We start from the raw sequence: 23,637 nt of genomic DNA on the forward strand, positions 1-23,637 counted from the left end.
CTAAATATAGAGACTCTCACAGCAATCCCACTAAAATCAGGAACAAGACAAGGTTATCCACTCTCTCCATATCTATTCAATATAGTACTTGGAGTTCTAGCTAGAGCAATAAGACAAAGAAAGGAAATCAAGGGGATATAAACTGGAAAGGAAGAAGTCAAACTTTCACTATTTGCTGATGAGATGATAGTTTACATAAGTGACCCCAAATATTCTACCAGGGAACTCCTACAACTGATAAACACCTTCAGTAATGTGGCAAGATACAAGATAAACTAAAAAAATCAGTAGCCTTCCTATATACAGATGATAAAAGAACTGAGAAAGAAATCGGAGAAACTTCACCCTTCATAATAACCACAAACAACATAAAATATCTTGGGATAACTCTAACCAAACAAGTGAAAGACCTGTATGACAAGAATTTTAAGTCTTTAAGAACAAAATTGAAGAAGATATCAGAAAATGAAAAGATCTCCCATGCTCTTGGATAGTTAGAATCAACAAAGTAAAAATGGCAATCTTACCAAAAGCAATCTACAGATTCAAAGCAATCTCCTCAAAATCTCAGCACAATTCTTCATACACCTTGAGAGAATAATACTCACCTTCATATAGAAAAACAAAAAACCCATGATAGCCAGAACAATCTTGTTCAGGAGGCATCACAATCCCTGACTTCAAGCTCTACTATAGAGCTACGGCAATGAAAACAGCTTGATATTGGTACAGAAACAGACAGGTGGACCAATGGAATCAAATAGAAGACCCTGATATTAATCCACATACCTATGAACACCTGATGTTTGACAAAGAATCTAAAATTATAAAATAGAAAAAAGAAAGTATCTTCAATAAATGGTGCTGGCATAATTGAACATCAACATGTAGAAGAATTCAAATAGATCTATATCTATACCCATGCACAAAACTCAAGTCCAAATTGATCAAAGTCCTCAACATATCTCTAGCCACACTGAACCTCATAGAAGAGAAAGTGGGAAGTAGTTTTGAATGCTTTGCCACAGGAGACCAGCTCCTAAATATAACCCCAGTAGCACAGACACTGAGAGCAACAATTAATAAATGGGATCTCCTGAAACTGAGAAGCTTCTGTAAGACAAAGGACACAGTTAACAAGACAAAACAGTAACCTACAGAATGGGGAAAAAAATCTTCACCAAGTCCACACTGAATAGAAGGCTGATCTTAAAAATATACAAAGAACTCAAGAAACTAGATATTAAAATATCAAATAATCCAATTAAAAAAGGGGGTACAGATCTAAACAGAATTGTCGACAGAGGAATCTCAAATGACCGAAAGGTACTTCAGGAATCGCTCAACATCTTTAGCCATGAGGGAAATGTAAATCAAAACAACTCTGAGATTCCATCTTACACCTGTCAGAATGGCTAAGATAAAAACACCAATGATAACCTATGCTGGAGAGGATGCGAAGTAAGGGGAACACTCATCCATTGCTGGTGGGAATGCAAACTTGTACAATCTCTTTGGAAATCAGTATGGCAGTTTCTCAGAAAATTGGGAATCAATCTACCTCAAGACCCAGCAATACTAATCTTGGGCATATACTCAAAGGATGCAGACCCATATCACAAAGACATTTGTTCAACTATTTATCATAGCAGTATTGTTGGTAATAGCCAGAACCTGTAGACAACCTAGATGCCCCCAACTGAAGAATGGATAAAGAAAATGTGGTAGCCGGGCGGTGGTGGCGCACGCCTTTAATCCCAGCACTTGGGAGGCAGAGGCAGGCGGATCTCTGTGAGTTCGAGACCAGCCTGGTCTACAAGAGCTAGTTCCAGGACAGGCTCCAAAACCACAGAGAAACCCTGTCTCGAAAAACCAAAAAAAAAAAAAAAAAAAAAAGAAAATGTGGTAATTTATACTATGGATTACTACTCAGCAATAAACAACAATGACATCTTGAAATTTGCAGGCAAATGGATGAAACTAAAAAAAAAAATCCTGAGTGAGGTAACTCAGACATAAAAAGACAAAAAACACAGTATGTATTCACTCATTATTAGACATAAAGCAAAAGATAACCAGCCTATGGATCACAGTCCCAGAGAAGACAAGAAACAAGGAGAACCCTAAGAGAGACATACATGGATTCCTCCCCACAAGGGGAAGTAGACAAGACCTCTTTAGTAAAGTGGCCACATATGGGGTCAGGGGAGGATGGTAGGGAGGTGGGGAGGGGAGCAGGGAGGAGAACATGAGGGATGGAGAAGGTGGAATTAGGTGAAGGAGAGAGGGAGAGCAAGGAAAGAGATACCTTGAAAGAGAGAGCCATTTTGGGGTTAGCGAGAAACCAGGCACCAGCGAAACTCCCAGGAATCCACAAGGATGATCCCAGTTAAGAATTTAAGCAATAGTGGAGAGGGGGACTGAACTACCCTTCCCCTGCAATCAGACTGACCACTACCTTAACTGTCATCACAGAACCTTCATCCAGTAACTGATGGAAGCAGATGCAGAGGTTCACAGCTAAGCACTGAGCCAAACTCCCGGAGTCCAGCCATAGGGAGGGAGGAGCGATAATATGAACAAAGAAGCCAAGGGAAACCACAGAGACAGCTGACCCAAGGTAGTGGGAGCTCACTGACTCTGGACTGAGACCTGGGGAACCTGTATAGGACCGAGGCTAGGCCTTTAGAATGTTGGTGACGTTGGGTGTTTTGGGGAGTCTGTGGGGCCACTGGCAGTGGAACCAGTATTTATCCCTAGTGCGTGATCTGGCTCTTTGGAGTCCATTCCCTAGGGACCTTGGTCAGTCTAGATACAGCGGGGAGGACCTTGGTCCTGTCCACGTGGTGTGACAGACTTTGCTGGCTCCCTGGTTTTTTGAGGCATAAAGAATGCAAAGGTTGTGCTCGCTTCGGCAGCACATATACTAAAACTGGAACGATACAGAGAAGATTAGCATGGCCCTGCGCAGGGATGACATGCAAATTCGTGAAGCCTTCCATATTTTTAAATAAATAAATAAAAGAATGCAAAGGTTACTGGGGTCATCTAACTTATTTTGATTTTAGAGGGGCCCATGGCAGACTAGCTTGAATTACAGTAGGAATTTTAGACTTATACTTCAGAACAACATTAGAACTAATGCTTATGGGGACTTTGGAATTACACTAAATGCATTTTATATTAAGAGAGGGCCATGCACCTTTTTGGTAGAATGCTGAATTTGAAATGTCTCTATGAGGGCTGGAGAGATGGCTCAGAGGTTAAGAGCATTGCCTGCTCTTCCAAAGGTCCTGAGTTCAGTTCCCAGCAACCACATGTCCCTATGGGTTTGTGGTTTGTGGTTCCCCATTTGGTGGCACTGTTTGAGGGAGGCATGGGAACTTTGGGAAGAGAGACTTGGGTTGGCGAAAGAGGTCAATCTCTGTTTCCTGGCTGGCTATGCAATAAACAGCTCCCTCTGCCCACACATTCCTGCTGCTGTGATAGTCTGTCTTACCCTATGAGGTCAAACAATCATAGACCAAACCTCTTATTACCATGAACCAAAATAAACCGTCCCTCCCTTATCAAATGGTCTGCAGCAACTGGAAACATCAACTGGGAATCTCACCTCATACCATACACAAAAATTAACTCAAAATGTTTCCTTGACTGAACTGCAAGAGTTATAACCATAAAGGTTTTAGAAGAAATACGGAAATTTAAAGACTTTAGGTCAGGCCGGGCGATGGTGGCGCACGCCTTTAATCCCAGCACTTGGGAGGCAGAGGCAGGCATATCTCTGTGAGTTCGAGACCAGCCTGGTCTACAGAGCTAGTTCGAGGACAGGCTCCAAAGCCACAGAGAAACCCTGTCTCGAAAAACCAAAAAAAAAAAAAAAAAAAAAAAAAAAACAACAAAAAAAAAAACTTTAGGTTAGAAAATGCTTCTTTATCTGTTCTTGAATTCTTGTCCTGATTATAACATGTGTTTGTGGGGAGACGTGTATATAATGTAGGTAACCAAAGACACAGCCACCTTATGGCAAAATAATCCTCTAGAATTGGTGACTAGAATTGAAATAATCAGTGACACAAAACTGCTGCATGAAAATATGCAGGGACCAGGAAAACAAGATATACCTAACATTTGCCATGCTACCCTACTGCTTAACAGGAAATTCTTTTTTTTTTTTTTTTTTTTTTTTGGGTTTTTCTAGACAGGGTTTCTCTGTGGTTTTGGAGCCTGTCCTGGAACTAGCTCTTGTAGACCAGGCTGGTCTCGAACTCACAGAGATCCGCCTGCCTCTGCCTCCCAAGTGCTGGGATTAAAGGCGTGCGCCACCACTGCCCGGCTTAACAGGAAATTCTTACAGCCTATTCCATCCAGTCTGTGTCAGAAGGAGTAATAGTTGGTACGTCTACACACATAAGTGAATCAGTATGAAAATCTTCAATATGATGCCCTATAGAAAAGCATTTTCTTGTAGTAACCTATCTAGATTGCACCTAAATCGGCTAACAATGAATTTCATGGTCAAATCACCTCTTACACCCCCACACAAGAATATTGAAATAACATTTGGCCACTTGCGTTTCCTGTGAGTCAGCCAGTGACCTTCTCTCCCTTTCTAGCTCATGCCTCCTCAGGGTACTAAGGGATCCTTTGATGAGGCCTGAATCTTTGCAAAATACTGACTTCTTCTTTCATAACAAAAATATGTTTTCAAAATATATTTCCCGGAATAATTAAGATTATATTAGTGTTTATGACATTTTAATATTCTTCATTATTTTGGGGAACAGCTTGCTATTTCTGTCTAGGCCACCTTGTAGTAAAACTGGCATGGTTTATTGCTTTTTAATCCCTCCATGAGTGGTTTTAACTCATGGGAGTTCTTAGTCAAGTCTTGGAACTCTGACACATCTGATAAGGTTCTCAGAACACAAACACTTAATATGTACTTATTGGAATGAAGTAAATGTTGATTTTTAACGCTATAGTTTTAATTTTTCATTGTTTTTATCTCCAAGGTCTAAGGGCAGATAACACACCATAAACCCATCAAATCACTAAAACCATATTCTAGGACAGCCATGCAGGCCTGTTGCTGACGTAATGAAGGCTGCCCTTTCAATGCCAAGAGCCAGATGCCAACCTTCTTCTTTCTTGACTAGCTAGTGATATGATCTTCTTTCATTTATTTTAGAAAGAAGTAGTCTACCATCTTAGGTTACAGGTGCTATCTAAATGTCCTGGACAGTTTAAAAGTTAGACATTTTAATTTAGGGTCGGGCAGATTTTGCTGAATATTGGTGATAATAATAATACAATATATTATTATAATCTATAATAATAATAATAAAAAAAAAATAAAAAGCATGGTATTGGCATTAAAACAGACAGGCTGAACAATGGAATTGAATCGAAGACCCTGATGTAAATCCCCATATTTATGAACATCTGATTTTTGATAAAGAAGTCAAACTTATACAATGGAAAAAAGAAAATATCTTCAATAAACAGTGCTGGCATAACGGGATGTTCACATGTAGAGGAATGCAAATAGATCCATATCTATCGCTCTACACAAAATTAAATCCCAAGCAGATCAAAGACCTCAACATAAATCCAGTTACACTGAACCTGATAGAAGAGAGAGTGGGAAGTAGTCTTGAACATATTGGCACAGGAGACAACTTCCTGAATATAGTACCAGGAGCACAGACGCTGAAATAGACAATTAATAAATGAGACCTCCTGAAACTGAGAAACTTCTATAAGGCAAAGGACACAGTCAACAAGACAAAACAGCAGCCTACAGAATGGGAAAAGATTTTAATCAACTCCATATCTGACAGAGGGCTGTTCATCAAAATATATAAAGAACTCAAGAAACTAGACATCAAAATACCAAATACTCCAATATAAAAATGGGGTACTGATTTAAACAGAGAATTTTCAACAGAAGAATCTCAAATGGCTGAGATACACTTAAAGAATTGTTCAACATCCTTTGGTACCAGAGAAATGCAAATCAGAACATCACTGAGATACCATCTTACACTGTCAGAATGGCTAAGATCAACTAATGACAACCTATGTATGCATAGATTTCCCTGGAAAGGGGAAATAGATGAGATCTCCTGGGTAAACTGGGGGTGGGGTTGGGTTGGTGGAGGGGAGGGTGATGGGGGACTCCTTTCTTTATGCTGTGAATATGTTGTATTACCATTGATTAATAAAGAAACTTCTTTGGGCCTATTGTAGGGTAGAATATAGCCAGGCTGGAAGGGATATATAGAGAAAGTAGGTGGAAGCAAGGAGACAGACACATGGGAATCTTACTGGTAAACCACAAGCCTTGTGGTAAATATAAAACAATAGAAATGGGTTAATTTAAGATGTAAGAGCTAGCTAAAAATATGTTTAAGCTATTGGCCAAACAGTATTGCAACTAAGATAGTTTCTTTACAATTATTTCAGGTCTGGGCAGCTAGGAATGAACAAACAATTTCTGCCTACAGAATGGCACCCAAACATTTGTGGCTGATGCCCACCACCCACTTTGGGTCTAGGTTCTTGTGTGCCCACTGGAGTTGGGAGGAAAGTAGCTGAGATCATGCCCATGGTGCAGCACTCCCTGCCTGGTCAGGTCGTGGGATCAAGTTGGCTAGAAGTACATAGGCAGGAGAGCATGGCAGATTCCCACATCCAGGCCACGCAATGTGCTGCATGACAGATTTAGATTTTACTTAGATAAAAAGTGTTTATATGCTACATGGTGTTATCCAGAGTTGAAGTGACAAGGACAGCTCCTACCTGGCAGTTCCAGAGCTGGCAATGAATGTACCTCCACCATATTAAAAGGCAGAGAGAGGTGGAACCAGCATCCAGGGCCACTGCAACTAAGCTGCTTACCATTTTAAAAGTGCTCCTGATCAGAAAATAATTACAGATATGCAATAAAGACAAATTCAGACACAAATAAACCTCTTAATGGGTCACAGTATGTTTAAAAATGTATATAGGCTTGAGAGACAGAAAAAAAAGAGAGTATAGACAATTATAAAAAACAAATAGTTTTTAAAAAACAATAAGACAAAGTCTTTAAAGAGACAGTGTAGATTAAGGAGTTAAAAAAACAAGCCATGTAAAGATGAAATATATACAGAGTCTGGATTATATATATATTACTGTGTTTTTTTTACATTTTTTGACTACACAGAGAGATTTGATTTTGAGGGCTGCTAAGTTAAACCAACATATATACTTTAAAGGCATCTTGGCTTCAAAATTTGGATCTAAGGATATCTTGCTTTGGAAAAGAGGTTCTGCTTTTGTTTCCACAGGTAATAAAAAGCTGTGGGTTTCTTAGTGGCTAATATGGTTTGATCTAACAAGAGCCCCTGAAGCAATGACCCAGATGGTCCAACATCCATAACAGCTTCAGGATTGCTGGCTGAGATGGACCTACCACATAGGAGACCCCATGAGAACCTGATTAACAGCACCCTCAAATCAGCAGAAACTGGTCTAAAAAACAATGCCCGACTTCCCTAAATGATTGTTTATAAAGGTTTGTTTACATTTAAAGGGGGACATGCTACAGAGATCAATGCTTTGCATTGGTATGGATCTTGGTCTTAAGGTCAATTTTGTTATACTGTGTATATATTTCTGCTCTTTATTAAGGTATTGTGTTTGTGCAGATCATTAAAAATGTAATGTATAATTAAGAAATATAGGTTAATAGATAATTATTTATAATAGTCAAGTTTGTAGTCATGTTAGTTAGATTTTATAGATTACAGAGATGTATTTCAGATGGATAGATATTCTTCAGATCTTTCAAAGACTACAGAATATGGCATTTAAAATGTTTTAAGAGCTTAGGACTTTACATGACAATGAGACACATCTGCTTCTGGTAGCACCAATCTACTTCAAAAGGATGATGGACATTGAAGAAACTTGTTGTGGAATTTGTCTTCTATGTGACAAAGCTAGCCATTTGGGCAAGACACTGCACTTGCCTGGATTGCTTGATGCTATGCTATGTAAACTAGACTTGCAGGACCCACAGAATAATGACTGCTGAAGTTGCCTAAAGAAGCTGAGACAGTCCTTCAGGGATTTTGCTTCATGAAAGAGTCTCCCAGACATTCTGCAGGACATAGAAGAATGTGACTGACAAACTGCCTATATAGACGTAACTGTCTTTGAAATTTCCCACTTAACTGAAAAATCTGCCAGATACTATGGGCCTGTAGGCTAAGATGGATGCCCCAATGTTACAGAAGAACTTTGGGTGACTGCCAAGGCAGTGAGCTATCTCTGTCAATTCTAGAGTTTTGGAAGTTACTTAAAATGCATTTTCTGTTAACTTAGGTTAACTTCTGGGGTCTTTTATGGAGTTAAAGAATAGATAGTTATAATTATAGTTTTCCTTAGTTATGATAAAAGATAAAGTAGATATAAATATTATAACTATAATTATTGCTTGATAACTGTTTTCTTGTATGTAATCTTGCTATGTTAAAGTTAAAACCTTCCTTTTTATTTAGACAGAAAAGGGGAGGTGATGTGGGGTTCCCTTCTATATGCTGTGAATATGTTTTATTACCATTGGTTAATAAAGAAACTGTTTTGGGCCAATTGCAGGGCAGAATATAGCCAGGCTGGGAGAGAGAGAGAGAGAGAGAGAGAGAGAGAGAGAGAGAGAGAGAGAGAGAGAAAGAGGGTAGGTGGAGTCAAGGAGATGCCATATAGCCACTGAAGAAGACAGATGCTTGGGAACCTTACTGGTAAACCATGAGCCTTGTGGTAAAACATAAAATAATAGAAATGGGTTAATTTAAGGTGTAAGAGCTAGCTAAAAATATGCTTAAGCTATTGTCCAAACAATATTGCAATTAATATAGTTACTGTGTGATTATTAAGGGTCTACATGGCCAGGAAACAAATGAGTGGCCTCTGCTTACAGGAAGGGATGGGGGGATTGGAACACAAGGGATTGGGTTGGTTGTGTTGGGAGTGGGACAGAGGAGGAGAGTAATGACAGAGGTAGCTTGTTAGACGGGGCTATTTTAGAGTTAGGGAGAAGCCTGGTGCCAGGAAAACTCTCAGGAATACACAAGGATGACTGTTGCTAAAACTCATAGCAATAGTGGAGAGGGTGCCTGAACTGGCCTCCAATAATCAGACTGGTCACTATCTTAATTGTCACTAGTAATTGATGGAGGCAGAGGCAGAGATCCACAGTCAAGCACTAGTTGGAGTTCTGGGAGTCCAGTTGATGAGAGGGAGGAGGGATTGTACAAGCAAGGGGGTCTATCATGATGGGGAAACACTGACCTGAGCTAGTGGGAGATCGCAAACTCTGGACTGACAGCTAGCGAGCTGCATGGGACTGACCTAGGCTCTGCATATGGATGACAGTTATGGAGCTTGATCTGTTCATGGGGCACCTAGCAGTGGGATCAGGACCAGTCCTTGGTGCATGAGCTGGCTTTTTGGAACCCATTCTCCATGTTGGGTTGTCTCACCTAGCCTTGATGTGGGGGAAGGAGGAGATGGTCCTGCCTCAACTTGATATGACATGCTTTGTTGATTCCCATGGGTGGAGGAGTGGATGTATGTGTGTGGGGGGTAGATGTGAGGTGGGTAGAAGGAACAGGAAGAGAAGAGTGATGGGAAACTGTGGTTGGTATGTAAAATAAATGAAAAGATTTAATAGAAAATGTGCTAAACACCACAAAGAAAAGATTTTTTATCTAGTTATTTGTAACTGAGCAGTTTGTCTTGTATTTGTCTTGTAGCATTAAAAACCAGATCCTGGCTTCATCCACTGGGATACACAATCCATCCAGGAGCCTTGTTTCATATTCAGCAAGTGTGCTATTCTCGTTTGTCATCTCATGGTTTTATGTTTGTTTTTACTTTAGAGGGCCTGGCTTTCTTGGCATCCTCTGTCCCCTCTGGCTCTTACACTCTTTGTGCCTCCTCTTCCATGGGGTCCCCTGAATTCTAAGGGCAGGTATTTGAGTTAAATGGAGGTCTATCCTAGGATGCTAGTCTTCATGAATGTATTCTAGTAAGTGCTACACCATACCTGTGGTGTCTGATTTCTACATACTCTCTACTGACAGATTCCACTCTATGCTTAAGCTAAATTTTCTGCCAACTGTCAGTTTTTCTCTTCATTGTCTATACTGGTAGGACTATTGAGATGTAAGTAAGCCCTGGTCCCCCAGTGATTGCTGGGTTCTTACTGTAAGAGTAACTCTTACATTGATTTAGTCATATCAATGCTGGGTTCCTACTGTAAGAGTAACTCAAACAGTATCCTAGTAATACTCAAATAGTATTTTATCTGAAAATGTCTCACTCAAACCAGCTAAGCAAATTTAAAAATGCTTCCTTAAACATATATCTGTCCTTGCAATAGCAAAAAACTACTTCATACCTGTTTGAGTGAAGCCTGCTTTGTATCCATTAGCTGCTCCATTTTCTGGAGCCACAGTTGATGGCACTGAAGGCCTAGGTTTAGTGGATTGGCAAACAGCAGAAGATTGTCGGCTTCTGCACTCTAGAAGGGAGCGAAAACAGACAGGAAGAAGGGAGTTTTCATTTCGCTGGCAATGGGGACATAATCCATAAGATTTCTGAACAAATCTCTGCTTCTTGAATGGTGGTAGCTTTCCTAATTATTGTTTCAAAGCCTGTTAAGACTGGTGAGTTCTTCCTAAACCAGATGGTATGTTTAAGGCAAAGAACAATCACAATTTTATCGCCCACAGATTAGTTCCCACATGAAAAGTGCCAATAACCAATGCTGTCTTGTTAGTTTTATGGGTAAGACAGAGGCTAAAATGTCAATAATTATAAAAACATATTGAGCTTTTGAGATACCAGATAACTTCTTGTTCATAATTTATTTAAACATACAATAGCAACTTTAGTCCATCTAGTCTGCTTCCATTTGAATGAATATTCAAACACCAGAGAAATAAAAACTGTATAGATAAAGATAAAAATTAGAAGCAAATTATTATTACTATTATTTATTTATTTTGTTTTTTTGAGATAGGGTTTCTCTGTAGCTTGGAGCCTTTCCTAAAACTCGTTCTGTAAACCAGGCGGGCCTCAAACTTACTGAGATCTGCCTACCTCTGCCTCCTGAGTGCTGGGATTAAGCAGATTATTATTACTCTCAGTACTTATTTAAGGAAATAGGTAAGAAATTATTGATAATGTAGTGGCAATATTTACATTAACTGTCCGATATTAGTGGGGTTTGTTAAGTTGGGAGCGTAGCCCCCAGCCCCTGGTGTCCATCCTGGACTCCCTGGCCTGGGAGTTGTTTTGGTCTGGACTCCAAATCCCAGCATGCCAGATCCTGACCCCTCCCCCTGAGGTCAGGACCACTCCCACAGGGTATTTAAATGGGTTCCCAGAGGAGAAACATGGTGGTTTGGGGTTTGCATGGGCTTCCTGCTGTCCTGTCTTCCCTGCCATGTGCTCGGCCACCCAAGACCGCCTTACTTAATAAAACAATGGGCATTTTGATTTGGTTTGATTTGACCTAATTGGACTTTTTTTTGTGCCGGCAGAGCTTCCCTTTTTTAATTTTTTCTTAACAGGGCTCTGGTATGATTCTAATTGTACTGTGTGCTGATTCAATGAACACTGTGGCAGTCTCTTGGACTTCAAGTTCCAACTAAATTTACCATTACTAGACTCAAAGAACAGCACATGAACTAAAGACATAAATGGTTGTATGACAGGGTTATAAGAGTTCTAAAGAAAGTCCCCATGGGAATGAGACATGCAAAGGCTGAAGCACCCTACACTACAACCTTCTAAAAGGGATTGTATTACATGTATATATGCATATCGCTATTATGTGATTTTTGTGTAGGTAAATAATACAATTTCTGTTCCAAAATAAAAACTGTGGTATGAGCCTACTTTAAAAAAGACAGAGCAGTGAGTCAGGCAATAGTGGCTCACGCTTTAATCCCAGCACTCAGGAGGCAAAGGCAGGTGGATCTCAGTGAGTTTGAGGCCAGCCTGGTCTACAAAGCAAGTACCAGGACAGCCAGGATAGTTACACAGAAAAACCCTGTCAAAAAAAAGAAAGAAAAGAAAAGAAAAGAAAAGAAAAGAAAAGAAAAGAAAAGAAAAAAGGCCAGTGAGGTGGCTCAGAGGACAAAGGTGCTCAGCAACAAGCCTAACACAGAAGTTTGTCTCTGGAACAGCGAAGGGATACAACACTAGGAAGAGAAACTCTCTTAGCACCAAGAAGTTAAACATATTTATACAAGCAAAAGGAGAGCTAAGGAAAAATGTTAAAAAAAATAGAGATATGATATTTATCAAGTTTTTAGTCTTTAGGGTTTATGGTATTCAAGAAGACTTTCTAGAGGAAAATTCCTTAGCTTTTACCAGATAAAGAACTATGAATGAAATTCTTAAGGTTCAGTGGTTGTGAGATTGAAGCTCTGATGACAGTGGCTTGGAACAGGCCACATCATTTCTTTCCCGTGGTGTCACACAATGTTCCTCAGATGCAGCTGAGAGTCATTGTGGTGGAGGACTCAGAGACAAATATGCTCCTGGAATTGAGATTCGTGCTATTCCATAGTCAGACACAAAGCTTACGCAGGCAAGAAGGATAGCGAACAGCTGTCAGCGTCAGAAGAAACTGCTTTCGGACAGTGACTAAAACCATGTGATTCCCACCAAGCAGCCTCTAACCTGCTGCTAATTCCAAAGAAACACAACTGCCAACCCACCCATGCACTTCCTCGGGCATCCAGAAGACTGGAGTGCTTATTTGAGGTTTGTTTTTTCGGTAAAATAAAAATAGAAAAAAATGTAGATTGGTGAGAATTGCTGACAAACTGAAATAAAGCAAAGAACTCAGGAAAATGAAAAGGCACCGGGCTTTATTTCCCAACCCCAGAGCTGCAAGTCCTCTCTAAAGACAAATTTAGAGACTTGCTTTTTCCTACACTCACAGGCTCCAGTTAATTATAACAAGGGATAAGTCAAACAACCTCCCAAAGACTTCCCATTTTAGAACAGCCTTTTGAACTTGAGCTGTTTACCTATCCCACACCTGTACTCTGAACCCTGTGAGGGTCACTAGTCACCACCCTCCCCTCCCCCTCCTGGAATTTGATTACCTTTCCAGCAGATGAGAGGCCCCTTTGCTAGCACACCCTGGGAGGTCCTGACTAGGTAGTACTTCAAGTGCTTCTGCTTCTTCGGCTGGGTGGTGAGCTTCAAGTTAATGTGGTTGGAAAATTCCGTGAAATATCGAAATCCCCTCTCTCCACAACCAATACAATTTCCAGAAAACCCTGAAATGGGGAAAGTCAAGGTTACTAGTGGCCTTGTACGCTGATGCACTACTTCTAAATGCAAAAAGTATAAAAATATTCATAGTCTATGAACCAATAGTGTCTCAACTATTCAGAAATACTTCGGAAGAGGGAAGAAAATGAGGGTAAGGTTTTAGTACCCCCCCCACCATGCGCTCCATCTTTTTTATTTTAAATTCTTCAGATATAACTGCAAAAAAACCAATGCTTGTAAACTGGTATTTTATGTTCAAAAGGATCAAGTAATTTAAGATTGCTTCAAGGCTGTTATTTAACATGAAATTCACAGTCAAATTATAGTAACAGTAGAATCATTTTTAACAGTAAGAGACTGGGAATAAATTAAATGCTACTATAACAGAATAATGGTTAAATAAAGAGTATCATGTGACAGAATTTATATAGTATATAAAGACAGGAAAATTGGGTGGGGCTGAGGAGTAAGATCAGAGATAGAATGCCTAGCTGCAGAAGACCCTGCGTCAGAGGTCCTGCACTGGGAAGGGGAAGGAGGAGGAGGGAGGGAAGGGAGAGGGAGGAGGGAGGAGGGATGGAGGGAGGGAAAAGAAGAATGGAGGGAGGAAGGAGGAGAAGGAGGGAGAAAGGGAGGAGGGGGAAGGGGAGGGGAAGGAAGGGGGGAAAAAGAGAAAGAAATTTTTATGCTAAAGCTCTTCAGTCTCTTCCTTTCTTTTTTCCTTCATTTTTTCAGGATAGGGTTTCTCTGTATAACAGTCCTAGCTGTTCTGGAATTTGCCTTGTAGACCAGGCTGGCCTCAAACTCACAGAGATCCGCAGACCTCTGCCTCCCAAGTGCTGGGATTAAAGGCCTGAGCCACTACCACAGCCCAGCCTGTTCCTTTCTAAGAACCTGCTGGGGGCTGGGGGTGAATGCCAGACTATGATATGCCTAAATGAAAACAGCTTATGAAACTGTCACGTTATATAATGAATAAACAGTAACTTTAACTTAAAATATCACTGCTTAGTTTTTCATTACTTAAAAATTATGTAATCATTAATTACTTGTTGTTATTATTCTAAAAAAGTTTTTTAAGAGCTTGTGGGTCCTACTATTGGTTCTCTGCATGGTTCACCACAGCATCTTGTCCCCAGAGACCACAGCCTATGGGTGCATGACAAGTAAGCATCTGGTCCACGATGGGACAGTTAGAATCTCTCTTCTAGAATTTTATCTAGATGGTACTGGGCCCTAGATTTGCAAAGGCTTGTAAATTGGAGCCCGTATGTGGTTGGTTTCAACTACACGTGAACTCTGGCTTGAGGAGGATAAGTTGAGAGGAGGGAGAGGCCGCGTAGGCAGAGCTGAGCTTCTGGACACCGCTGGTCCTGTGAGAGCTCAACACAGCTCTGTGAATTCCCCTTTTCTCTCTACTCACCTGAGCTTCTTCAGTCTTTTATACTGAATGTCTGAACAATCCCTTAAACAAAATAAGACTCTCAATGGCCTGTCTGGAGCAGATGTGAAGGTTAAGAAACCATGTACTGTTTTACGAAAAATCAGCCATTTAGTACAAAAAAGCTCCTTTAATACACAAAAGAAGGAAGGACCAGTAAGACAGCGAGTTCCTTTACTCACATTTGATGAGAAGAGAACACACATACTGTCATACAAAAGGATGAACAAAGGGTGAAGACAAGGATCCCTGTATCCAGTATAAAGACCGGGTACCTGTCTACAATAACTGAAAAGGAGACCGCTGACAAACTGGCACAATCTTCAAACCCCTGAACCATATGTATTAACCATATATGTTATAATCAGCATATATTAACAAGGATAAAGAGAGAAAGGCCACACGAATAAAAAGAACATTTCACAATATCTCCACTGGAGAATACTAATAATTCAAAGCATTTATAAACAGGCTGCCCATCCAACCATCCAACCCTCCAACTACCCATCCATCCATCCATACATACATACATACATCCATACATACATACATCCATACATACATATATGTAATAGTACATCTATCTGTCCATTCAACCATCCAGTCTTCCATCCTTGTGTTTGTCCATCCATCCAACCAACAGATACAAAATCTGACAGGGTTTTCTATATTATGAGGTTTCCTCTAGTCATGAAGAACCAGCGATGGATTATGAGACATTTTTTGGGGTTTTGAGTCAGAGCTATTACCTCATCTGCTCCATTACAAGAGACTATCATGTTTTTAAAATGTTACATATGTTTCCCAAATTGTTTTATATTACCAACGCGTCTTTAGTACATGAATGAAAGGACTATCCCTTATAATTTCCCCTCCATGTCATAGTTTAGCTTGAATTTCATTACACAGTACAGTCTGAATAACTACTATTGAATGAAGAAATTAACAAATGAGAGCTTGGATCTTCTTTGTTAATTTACTACAATTAATAAGATTTACCATTAGATTTCTGTTCTAAACTGTGTGCTAAATTTCATTTAAAGAGAAAATGAATCCATTTTTGGTTCAGTGCTAGTAACAAACTTAGGGCCTCTCTCCTCATTTTTTTTTTGACAAGGTCTCATTATGTAGCACAGGGTGACCATGAACTCTTGATCCTTCTGCTTTACTCTCTGATGCTGGGATTATAGGTGTGTGCAACTGTATCCATTATGTATTCTTGACACTTATGAAACATGAAAATGACCAGTAGATGTTAAACAATATTTGGCTCTGAACTATAATTTAAGAAGCCTTCATATAGTTCTAGGCAGAGGCAAGTGGATTTCTTGTGAACTCAAGGTCTACATAGTGAGTTCCAAGCCAGTCAGGGCCACACAATAAGATCTTGTCAAGAAAGGAAGAAAGGAAGGAAGGAAGAAAAAAGAAAAACAGAGAGAGAGAAGAAGAGAAAGAGAGAAAGGAAGGAAGTAAGGGTGTGGGAGGGAAGGGACCTCTATATATTATGTTTAGGGTTACTTTCTGACTTAAGATACTATATTGATGTTTTTCAAGGCTTTCTGGTATTGTATATTTAGATGATTGTGTAAAACTAAAATAAAAATCAACTCCACAAACAATACAGCTTAATTCTTTGTCCCCTTACTTTTACTTATATTTGTACTTTAAAGATATGATTCTATCTAAATAAAAGAAATTCTGAGAACCTCTAGGAAAACAGCAGCAAAATAACATCAAAGCTTATATACTTGTCTTTTTATTGCAAAACAAATTCAAAACCAGCTAGGTGTGGTGGTGCACACCTTTAATCCAGCACTATGGAGGCAAAGCAGACCTTGATGCAAGTTCCAGGCAACCCAAGTGTGCACTGTGAGATCTGTCCTGTCTTAGTTAGGGTTACTATTACTGCAGTGAACACCATGACTCAAAGCAGGTTGGGGAGGAAAGGGCTTATTTGGCTTATATTTTCACATCATGGTCCATCACTGAAGGAAGTCAGGACAGGAACTCAAACAGGGCAGGATCTCAGAGGCAGGAGCTGATGCAGAGGCCATGGAGGGGAGCTGCTCACTGGCTTGTTCATCATGGTTTGCTCAGCCTACATTTTTTATAGAACCCAGGACCACCAGCCCAGAGATGGCACCACCCCCAATGGCCTGGGCCCTCCTCACCAATTACTAATTAAGCAAATGCGCTATCCCTGGATCTTATGGGGACATTTTCACAACTGAGGCTCCTTCCTTTCAGATGACTCTAGTTTGTGTCAAGTTGACATAAAACTAGCCAGGACACTGTCTCAGAACAAGACAATAACAGAAACAACCACAGAAACCAAACCCACCCACCCTCTTTTTCTTATGATGTTGTGAAAAAGCCAAGAATCTAAGCCAGAAAATAATTCTGAGATATTGTTATATATTTCATGGCATTTATATATCTTGAGATATTTTAGGTGAACTGATAAAATGAGAAGCATCTATTAGTTACCTTTCTTGTTACTGTGATAGACTGATACAGAAATAGCATAAAGGAATGGTTCATTCATGCTCATGGTTCAAGGAATGCAATTTGTCTTAAGGAAGGAAGAGGCTGGAGCAGCTCCTGGCTGGAGTATCAGCAGTGTGAGGCACCTGATTACGCTGTAGTAGCCCTCCAGCCAGGCTCCACCTCCTAAAGGTTACCTGCCTCTGAGAATAGCACTACCTAGTCGGAACCAGTGCCCAGACACAAGAGCCTGTGTGTGACATCTTGATATAAACTTTACTGAGTGACAATTTCATAGTCATATGAACATTCTGATTATTATGCCACTCTCTAGTCTTCAGCCTGTTGGGGATATTTTACATTCAAACTAATCATATCTATGAGGCATTAGGTAGTATTGAAAATTTGCAAATAATTCACAAACAATTGAGAATTGACATTCGGTTCAGATCAGTTACTATACAGAATAAATTTCACTTTATTTAATAAATGCAAATTTTTACATGACTAATGATGAACTGAGATCATTACACTTGCTAAACAAACACTCTACTCTCACACCTAAAAATTAAATTCTGATAAATTGTATGTCGCTTTTTAATTTTCTCAAAAATTTTGCATGTCTAATTTTTGATAATAAAAATGTAAAATATATTTAAGTTAATGAGAGAAAAATATTTCCTGTTTGAAACTAAACCACTTAAACTCTAACTAAATTCAGGGACATACATATAAAATTCTCTGATAATTTTCAATTAACATGTATTTCAACTCCCTTCTCCTCGAAAGAGTGTTACAGACATTAAACACTCACCTAAAAGTGCATTTTTTCCATGGTCATCTGGTAGAAATCGCTTATCCACAGCACAAACTAGGATATGTTCAGGAAGATTGGGAGACTTGGCCCCCACCAGGAGGAATCCTGCTGGGATGTCAATTTGCTCCATACACAGTGACACCAAACGCAAATCCTTTCCTGCTTGACAAAAGCCTGGAAATAGAAGAACACAGTAGAATTTTAGGGAAGGTACTCTCCTTATCCCCATCGGGAAGGCAGAGTTATCTATGGGAATCACTTCTAAGGACTCAACACCTATGGACCCCCACAAGAAGACTGATCTAACCTCTCCTCTCTGGTTCCATTAAGATGACAACTCATGTTTTCTGGCCCACAAGTAAGGCAATCATAAATATATAGCTAACCCTGGGAAGCATGTATAAATGTTATATGCACATAGTAAGGTTTTACATTCTCTCTTTCTGTCTTTCTCTGCGCGCATGTGTGTGTGTGTGTGTGTGTGTGTATGCGCGCGCGTGTGGTGTACTTACATGTGAGTGTGAATGTATGTGTTGAGGAGCCTGCAGAGGCTCAACTGTCAATTGTCTTCCTCAATTATACTCTACCTTATTTTGAGAGTCTCTCATTGGATCTGGAACCCATCAGTCTGGATACGGTGGTGGTTATTAGTTCCAGGGGTCTATATGTATTCTCTTACTAAACCCCAGCAGAATTCGGTGATGGGGGAAGCTTTGTTAACCAATCATCTTTAAGAAGTGGAACCTAGTTAAGGCATGGCTACCTGGAGCCCAGGAAGAAAATCTGGGACAAACCAGGTGCTCGCTCTCTCTGGGTGATTCCCGTGTGACACAGCAGAACTTGGACTTCCCATTCTTGTGGCGTGAGTTTCCCCTTATAATATGTAAAAATATAATTGTTTATCTTTAAGCTGGCCTGGTTATTTCCCGAATTGAGTTAACTAATACACGGGAGTTACAGGTTTGGGATCTGAGTGCAGGTCCTGATGCTCAGAGCAAAGCTGCGTTACCAACGGTCCATCTCCCTAGCCAAGTGTCTTTGTTTTCAATATGAAGTCACTTCAACTGGACAACCACAGTCACTAAACAAGGAGCTCCCATGTCACAGCAGCAGAGACTGAAGCTGAGAGCTTGGTGACTCATCAGGGAAGTGGTCAGTTAGAACTCAGAACATACGGTTTTCTAGAGAAGCCAAGACGTGACAAGTCCTTGTGTAATCCCTTTGTGATGGACTATTACATTCACTCATTAGTGCACAATTTAGAAACATGCTTCATAGGCCTAAAGATACAGAATTGAACGGAACATTTTCCTTTAAGAACTCACTCAGCCAGGCGGTAGTGGGGCACCCTTTAATCCCAGTACTCAGGAGGCAGAGGCAAGTGGATCTCTGTGAGTTTGAGGTCAACTTGGTCAATAGAGCAAGGACAGCCAGGGCTGCACAGAGAAACCTTATCTCAAAAACAAAACAAAACAACAACAACAACAAAAACCAAAAAACAAGCAAATGAACATACATGTGCTAATTAGAAATGTGATAGTGAGTAGTAATTCCAGATGCACCACAGAGGACAGCTACGCTCCTATCGTAGGCGTCCTAGGTGAACATTTCCAGAGCTGGCCAGACTCTGAACACCACTCTAGACAAGCTACCTAAATAACCCACCTTTCTAGCCACAGTTGGTTGGTCCAGATGTAGGCATCTGATAAAATCGTGCCATTCAAAGATTTTGTATAGGAATTTTCAACATGGAGCTGGGGGTGAGGAGGCATGACCCAGTTTGATCTCTGTCACCTTTCTTGTTTCTTGACGTGCGTGAGAAGTCTCTTGGCAGAGACAGGAAGCTGAGCAGGTGGGGTGACAGTGACTGGATTCTGAAGCCCATCTGTGTTTGCATTTTCCAGGGTTTGGACCTGTCATCTTTAGCTTCCAACAATTTCTTTGTGTTGTCTAAGCTTGTTTCATTGGGGTTCTGCCACTTGCAGCAGGAGGTTGAGAAATGCTATTTCAGAAACCCATGGAAAGTGGCAGATAAATACCTGACTGACACACACAGACCTGGGAGAACACTATCCCCATTACCATAACACAGCTGTGAATAATTGTGTGACCTATGAGCAGTAATTCAGATCATGATTTTAACCACAAGTCAACAAATAGTTGGATGCCATCAGTTAGTATATGAAAAAGAAAAACCACAAAACTCATCAAAACATTGTATAGTCCTAGGTGCATACCAATCTAACATGTTTTGAATCATCAGAAGTTAAAAGCAGGTATAATAGAATTAGGAAAAACAACAAAAGCCCACAGTGATCAAATAATGTTGCTCAACCACTTCACACTTACAGATCCCCTTTAATGTTAATGAATATCTAGCATTCATGATGTGATACCAAAAATAACTTCCTTGACAATTGCATTTTGTTACTCAAAATGTCATTTGTTTATCAAAAAATTATTAATATCCATGAGGCATGTTACCTATTCAGTTTACAAACTTTTTTGGATCCAATGGACACATAGGACCCTCTAAAAAAATCTGTTTCGAACTTCTACTGCCATTAGGTGACAGGGTTCAAAGGCTTGGAAGTTAGGAATTAACAATGATGTCATTGGTGGTGTGCTGGGGAACAGTCTTTGTACACTGTAAATATGTATTACACTCATTGCTGATAAAAAGCTGATTGGCCAATGACTAGGCCCTTTTTAGGGCAGACAGAATGCTGGGAAGAAGGATGGAGTCAGAGAAGATACCATGAGCCATAGAGTGAGCAGGATGGGAAGCACATACATGAGGTAAATGAATCTCAGGGAAGCATATAGATTAATAGAAATGGGTTAATTTAAAATGTAAGAGTTCACATATATAAAATGAAGGACACTATAGTGTCATTTCATTTGTATGTTAATAAATAAAGCATGCCTGAAGATCAGAAAAGTGAAACAGCCACACTGGTCAGCCTTACAGACCAGGCAGTGGTGACACACACTTTTAATCCTAGTAGCCACACTAGTTTACCATAGAAATCAGGCAGTAGTGGTGCACACCCTTGATCCCAGAATAGAGAGGGATTGTAAGAAGGGAGGAGACAGCTCTCAGTCTCAGTTTTATTCTAAGGTTTCTTGGAGGCAGGATCACTATTTTTGGACTGAGGTTGAGTCCTTTTCTAGTTGAACCTCAATATCTGTCTCTGAGTTTTTATTAATCATGTTTCAGGACACACTTCAATCTGGCAAAAGGCAACCTAAGAATGGGGTACATGGCTATGATCCACTTGGGGGCAGGAATAGACTTTTTCATCAAATTAGAAAATACTTGGGGCTGGAGAGATGAGTTGGTTAAAAGTGCTTGCTGCTGAGTTCATTTCCTGGCCTGACATAGGACTGGCTTACAATCACCTGTAACTCCAGCTCCAGAGGATTTGACACCATCTTCTGGTCTCAAGCACATATATCTCACACAGATATAAAGCATATACAATTTAAAATAAAACAAAAATTTTTTAAATTATAGAATACTGATCTAGGAAGCACTTGAAAGTATTGAAAGGAGTATCAAGATTGCTCGCCAAAGAGATTATTAGATGCTGATAAAGTTAGAACACAATTTCCATAGGAAGTGGCATCCTTACTCTTAAGTATGACTTGCTTCAAGAGTTGGGACATCAAGTACCTTGATAACTAACCAGCATGGATTAATCATTGATGAGAAATTTATGACTGGCTATTAATTGAACTATCTCTAGGAGCTGCCTTTGTCACTAAGGCTGGAGAAGTGAGTCTCTTCAACTGTGACTCTATATTGGACGGAGATGGCAAACACAGCCTGTATCCATTTGCAAAATTACTGCAATGTGGTTAGAACATTATGTGGTAAAACCTTGAAGTTGGGGTTGGAGGGATGGCTTGCAGTTGGGAGTACTTGCTGCTCTTGCAGAGGATCACAGTTTGGTTCCCAGCACCCATGCTGTGTGACTCCCAACTGTCTGTGGCTCCAGCTCCAGGGATCCAACACTCTATTCTGGCCTCTGTGACCTCATGTGCACATATTAACATGCAAACACACATTTTAAAAACAAAATAAATCTTAAAAGAACCAAACCTAACCTTAAGGTCACCATTACATTGTTGCTTAGCAAGTAGCTCTTATAAATTCAGGGATTAAAAAAGATAGTCTAAGACACTTAGGAATTATATGTGAAATTTATTTTTTAAAGTTTATTATTATTATTGTATGTGTGTGTGATGTGGGGGGTGTGCATGTGCCACAGCAGGTACATGGAAGCTATGAAAGCTGGGAAACTCAGGCAAACACAGGAAGGTAGTTTTGCTAATTCATCCAAATGTGCTCACTGGGTATATGAAGCTGAATTTCTTGCCCTTACTCATTCAGGTATCTCCCTTCATAAGGAGCCACCGGCAGCTGACGGCTGCTGGGAGAGGGAGCGTCTGTCTTTTGGGAGTGTGTTCTCGTTGGTAGGTTTCCCATGCTCCAGTGTGCGGCTCCATGCAATGCACATACGTAAAGCACTAACTGGATGAAGTGGGTTGCCAGAGAAAAAAAAGACATGAAGTTGGGAGTGGGACACTTTGGGAAAATTGGAAAAGGGAGATGGGAAAGTGGACACAATTGTATATCATTGTATATATATATATGAAGTTCAAGAATAAAGACAGCTATGATTTTAAAATTACAAAATTAGAACTAAGAATGTACTTTAGTAGTAGTACCTAACATGTGCAAGGTTCTAGTTCAATTCCTAGTAACACATAGACACACACACAAACATGCAGACACACCGATATACATAAACACACACACACACATACAGAAATCAGTGAGATTATATAAATGCACCAATATGATTTTAGACATCAAAAAATTAATGTTTGCTTTCTTTTATTTGAAGCTCACTATGTAGCTCTGACTGGCCTAGAACTTGCTACATGGATCAGGCTGGCCTTGAGCTCACAGAGATCCACCTGTCTTTGCCTCACAAGCACTAAAAATTAATGTTATAAAGATTAAAAAATAGTAATTACGATTCAGCCTAAATTTTATCACATAGAGCAAAAATACAAAAATTGTGGAAATAAATTTTTATATTCCTTTAATCTCCAATCATAGAAATTCCATAACTTTGGCATCAAATGTAGTTTTGGTAGCCAGGAATATAGTTCGATGGGAGAGTGCTTGCCTAGTATGCAAGTCCTGGTTCTACAGTCAGAATGGGAGAGGAGTGGAAGAGTAGAGTTTAGATTGTTTTTTAAATGCTGAAAACATTTAAATCTATTTGTCTCTCCTAAAACAAAGTATAATCTTTTATTTTTGAATTTTCAACAACACAATTTTTTATTCATCCAACTTAAAGCTAATTAAACTACAACTATTAAATTATAAACTGTAGACAGTTGTTGTATAGTATAAATATCAAAGAATATGTTACTATACTGGTCAGTCTCCAATAAATGTTTTCTACTTAGAGCTAAAATTTCTATCATATGCCATGCAATGACGGAATTATTTCAAAATGCTTGAGGAGTT

The 23,637-nt window shown here is 39.8% G+C and overlaps 1 protein-coding gene and 1 non-coding gene across 2 annotated transcripts in view; one reads left to right on the forward strand and one right to left on the reverse strand.

Moving 5' to 3' along the window:
• Positions 1-23,637, reverse strand: part of Greb1l (GREB1 like retinoic acid receptor coactivator) — a 262,261-nt gene that overhangs the window by 94,969 nt on the left and 143,655 nt on the right. Inside the window, exons 5-7 of the mRNA XM_057789098.1 lie at positions 18,087-18,263; positions 13,176-13,352; positions 10,451-10,573 (exon numbers count right to left, since the gene is read on the reverse strand). Of these exons, the coding sequence (XP_057645081.1) occupies positions 10,451-10,573; positions 13,176-13,352; positions 18,087-18,263 (477 nt within the window). The remainder of the gene's footprint in view (positions 1-10,450; positions 10,574-13,175; positions 13,353-18,086; positions 18,264-23,637) is intronic.
• Positions 2,903-3,008, forward strand: LOC130887091 (U6 spliceosomal RNA). Its single transcript, XR_009058326.1, has one exon. It is a non-coding gene; the product is annotated as a U6 spliceosomal RNA (small nuclear RNA).

Source organism: Chionomys nivalis, chromosome 14 (genome assembly GCF_950005125.1).
Source record: "Chionomys nivalis chromosome 14, mChiNiv1.1, whole genome shotgun sequence".
NCBI classification, from domain to species: Eukaryota; Metazoa; Chordata; class Mammalia; order Rodentia; family Cricetidae; genus Chionomys; species Chionomys nivalis.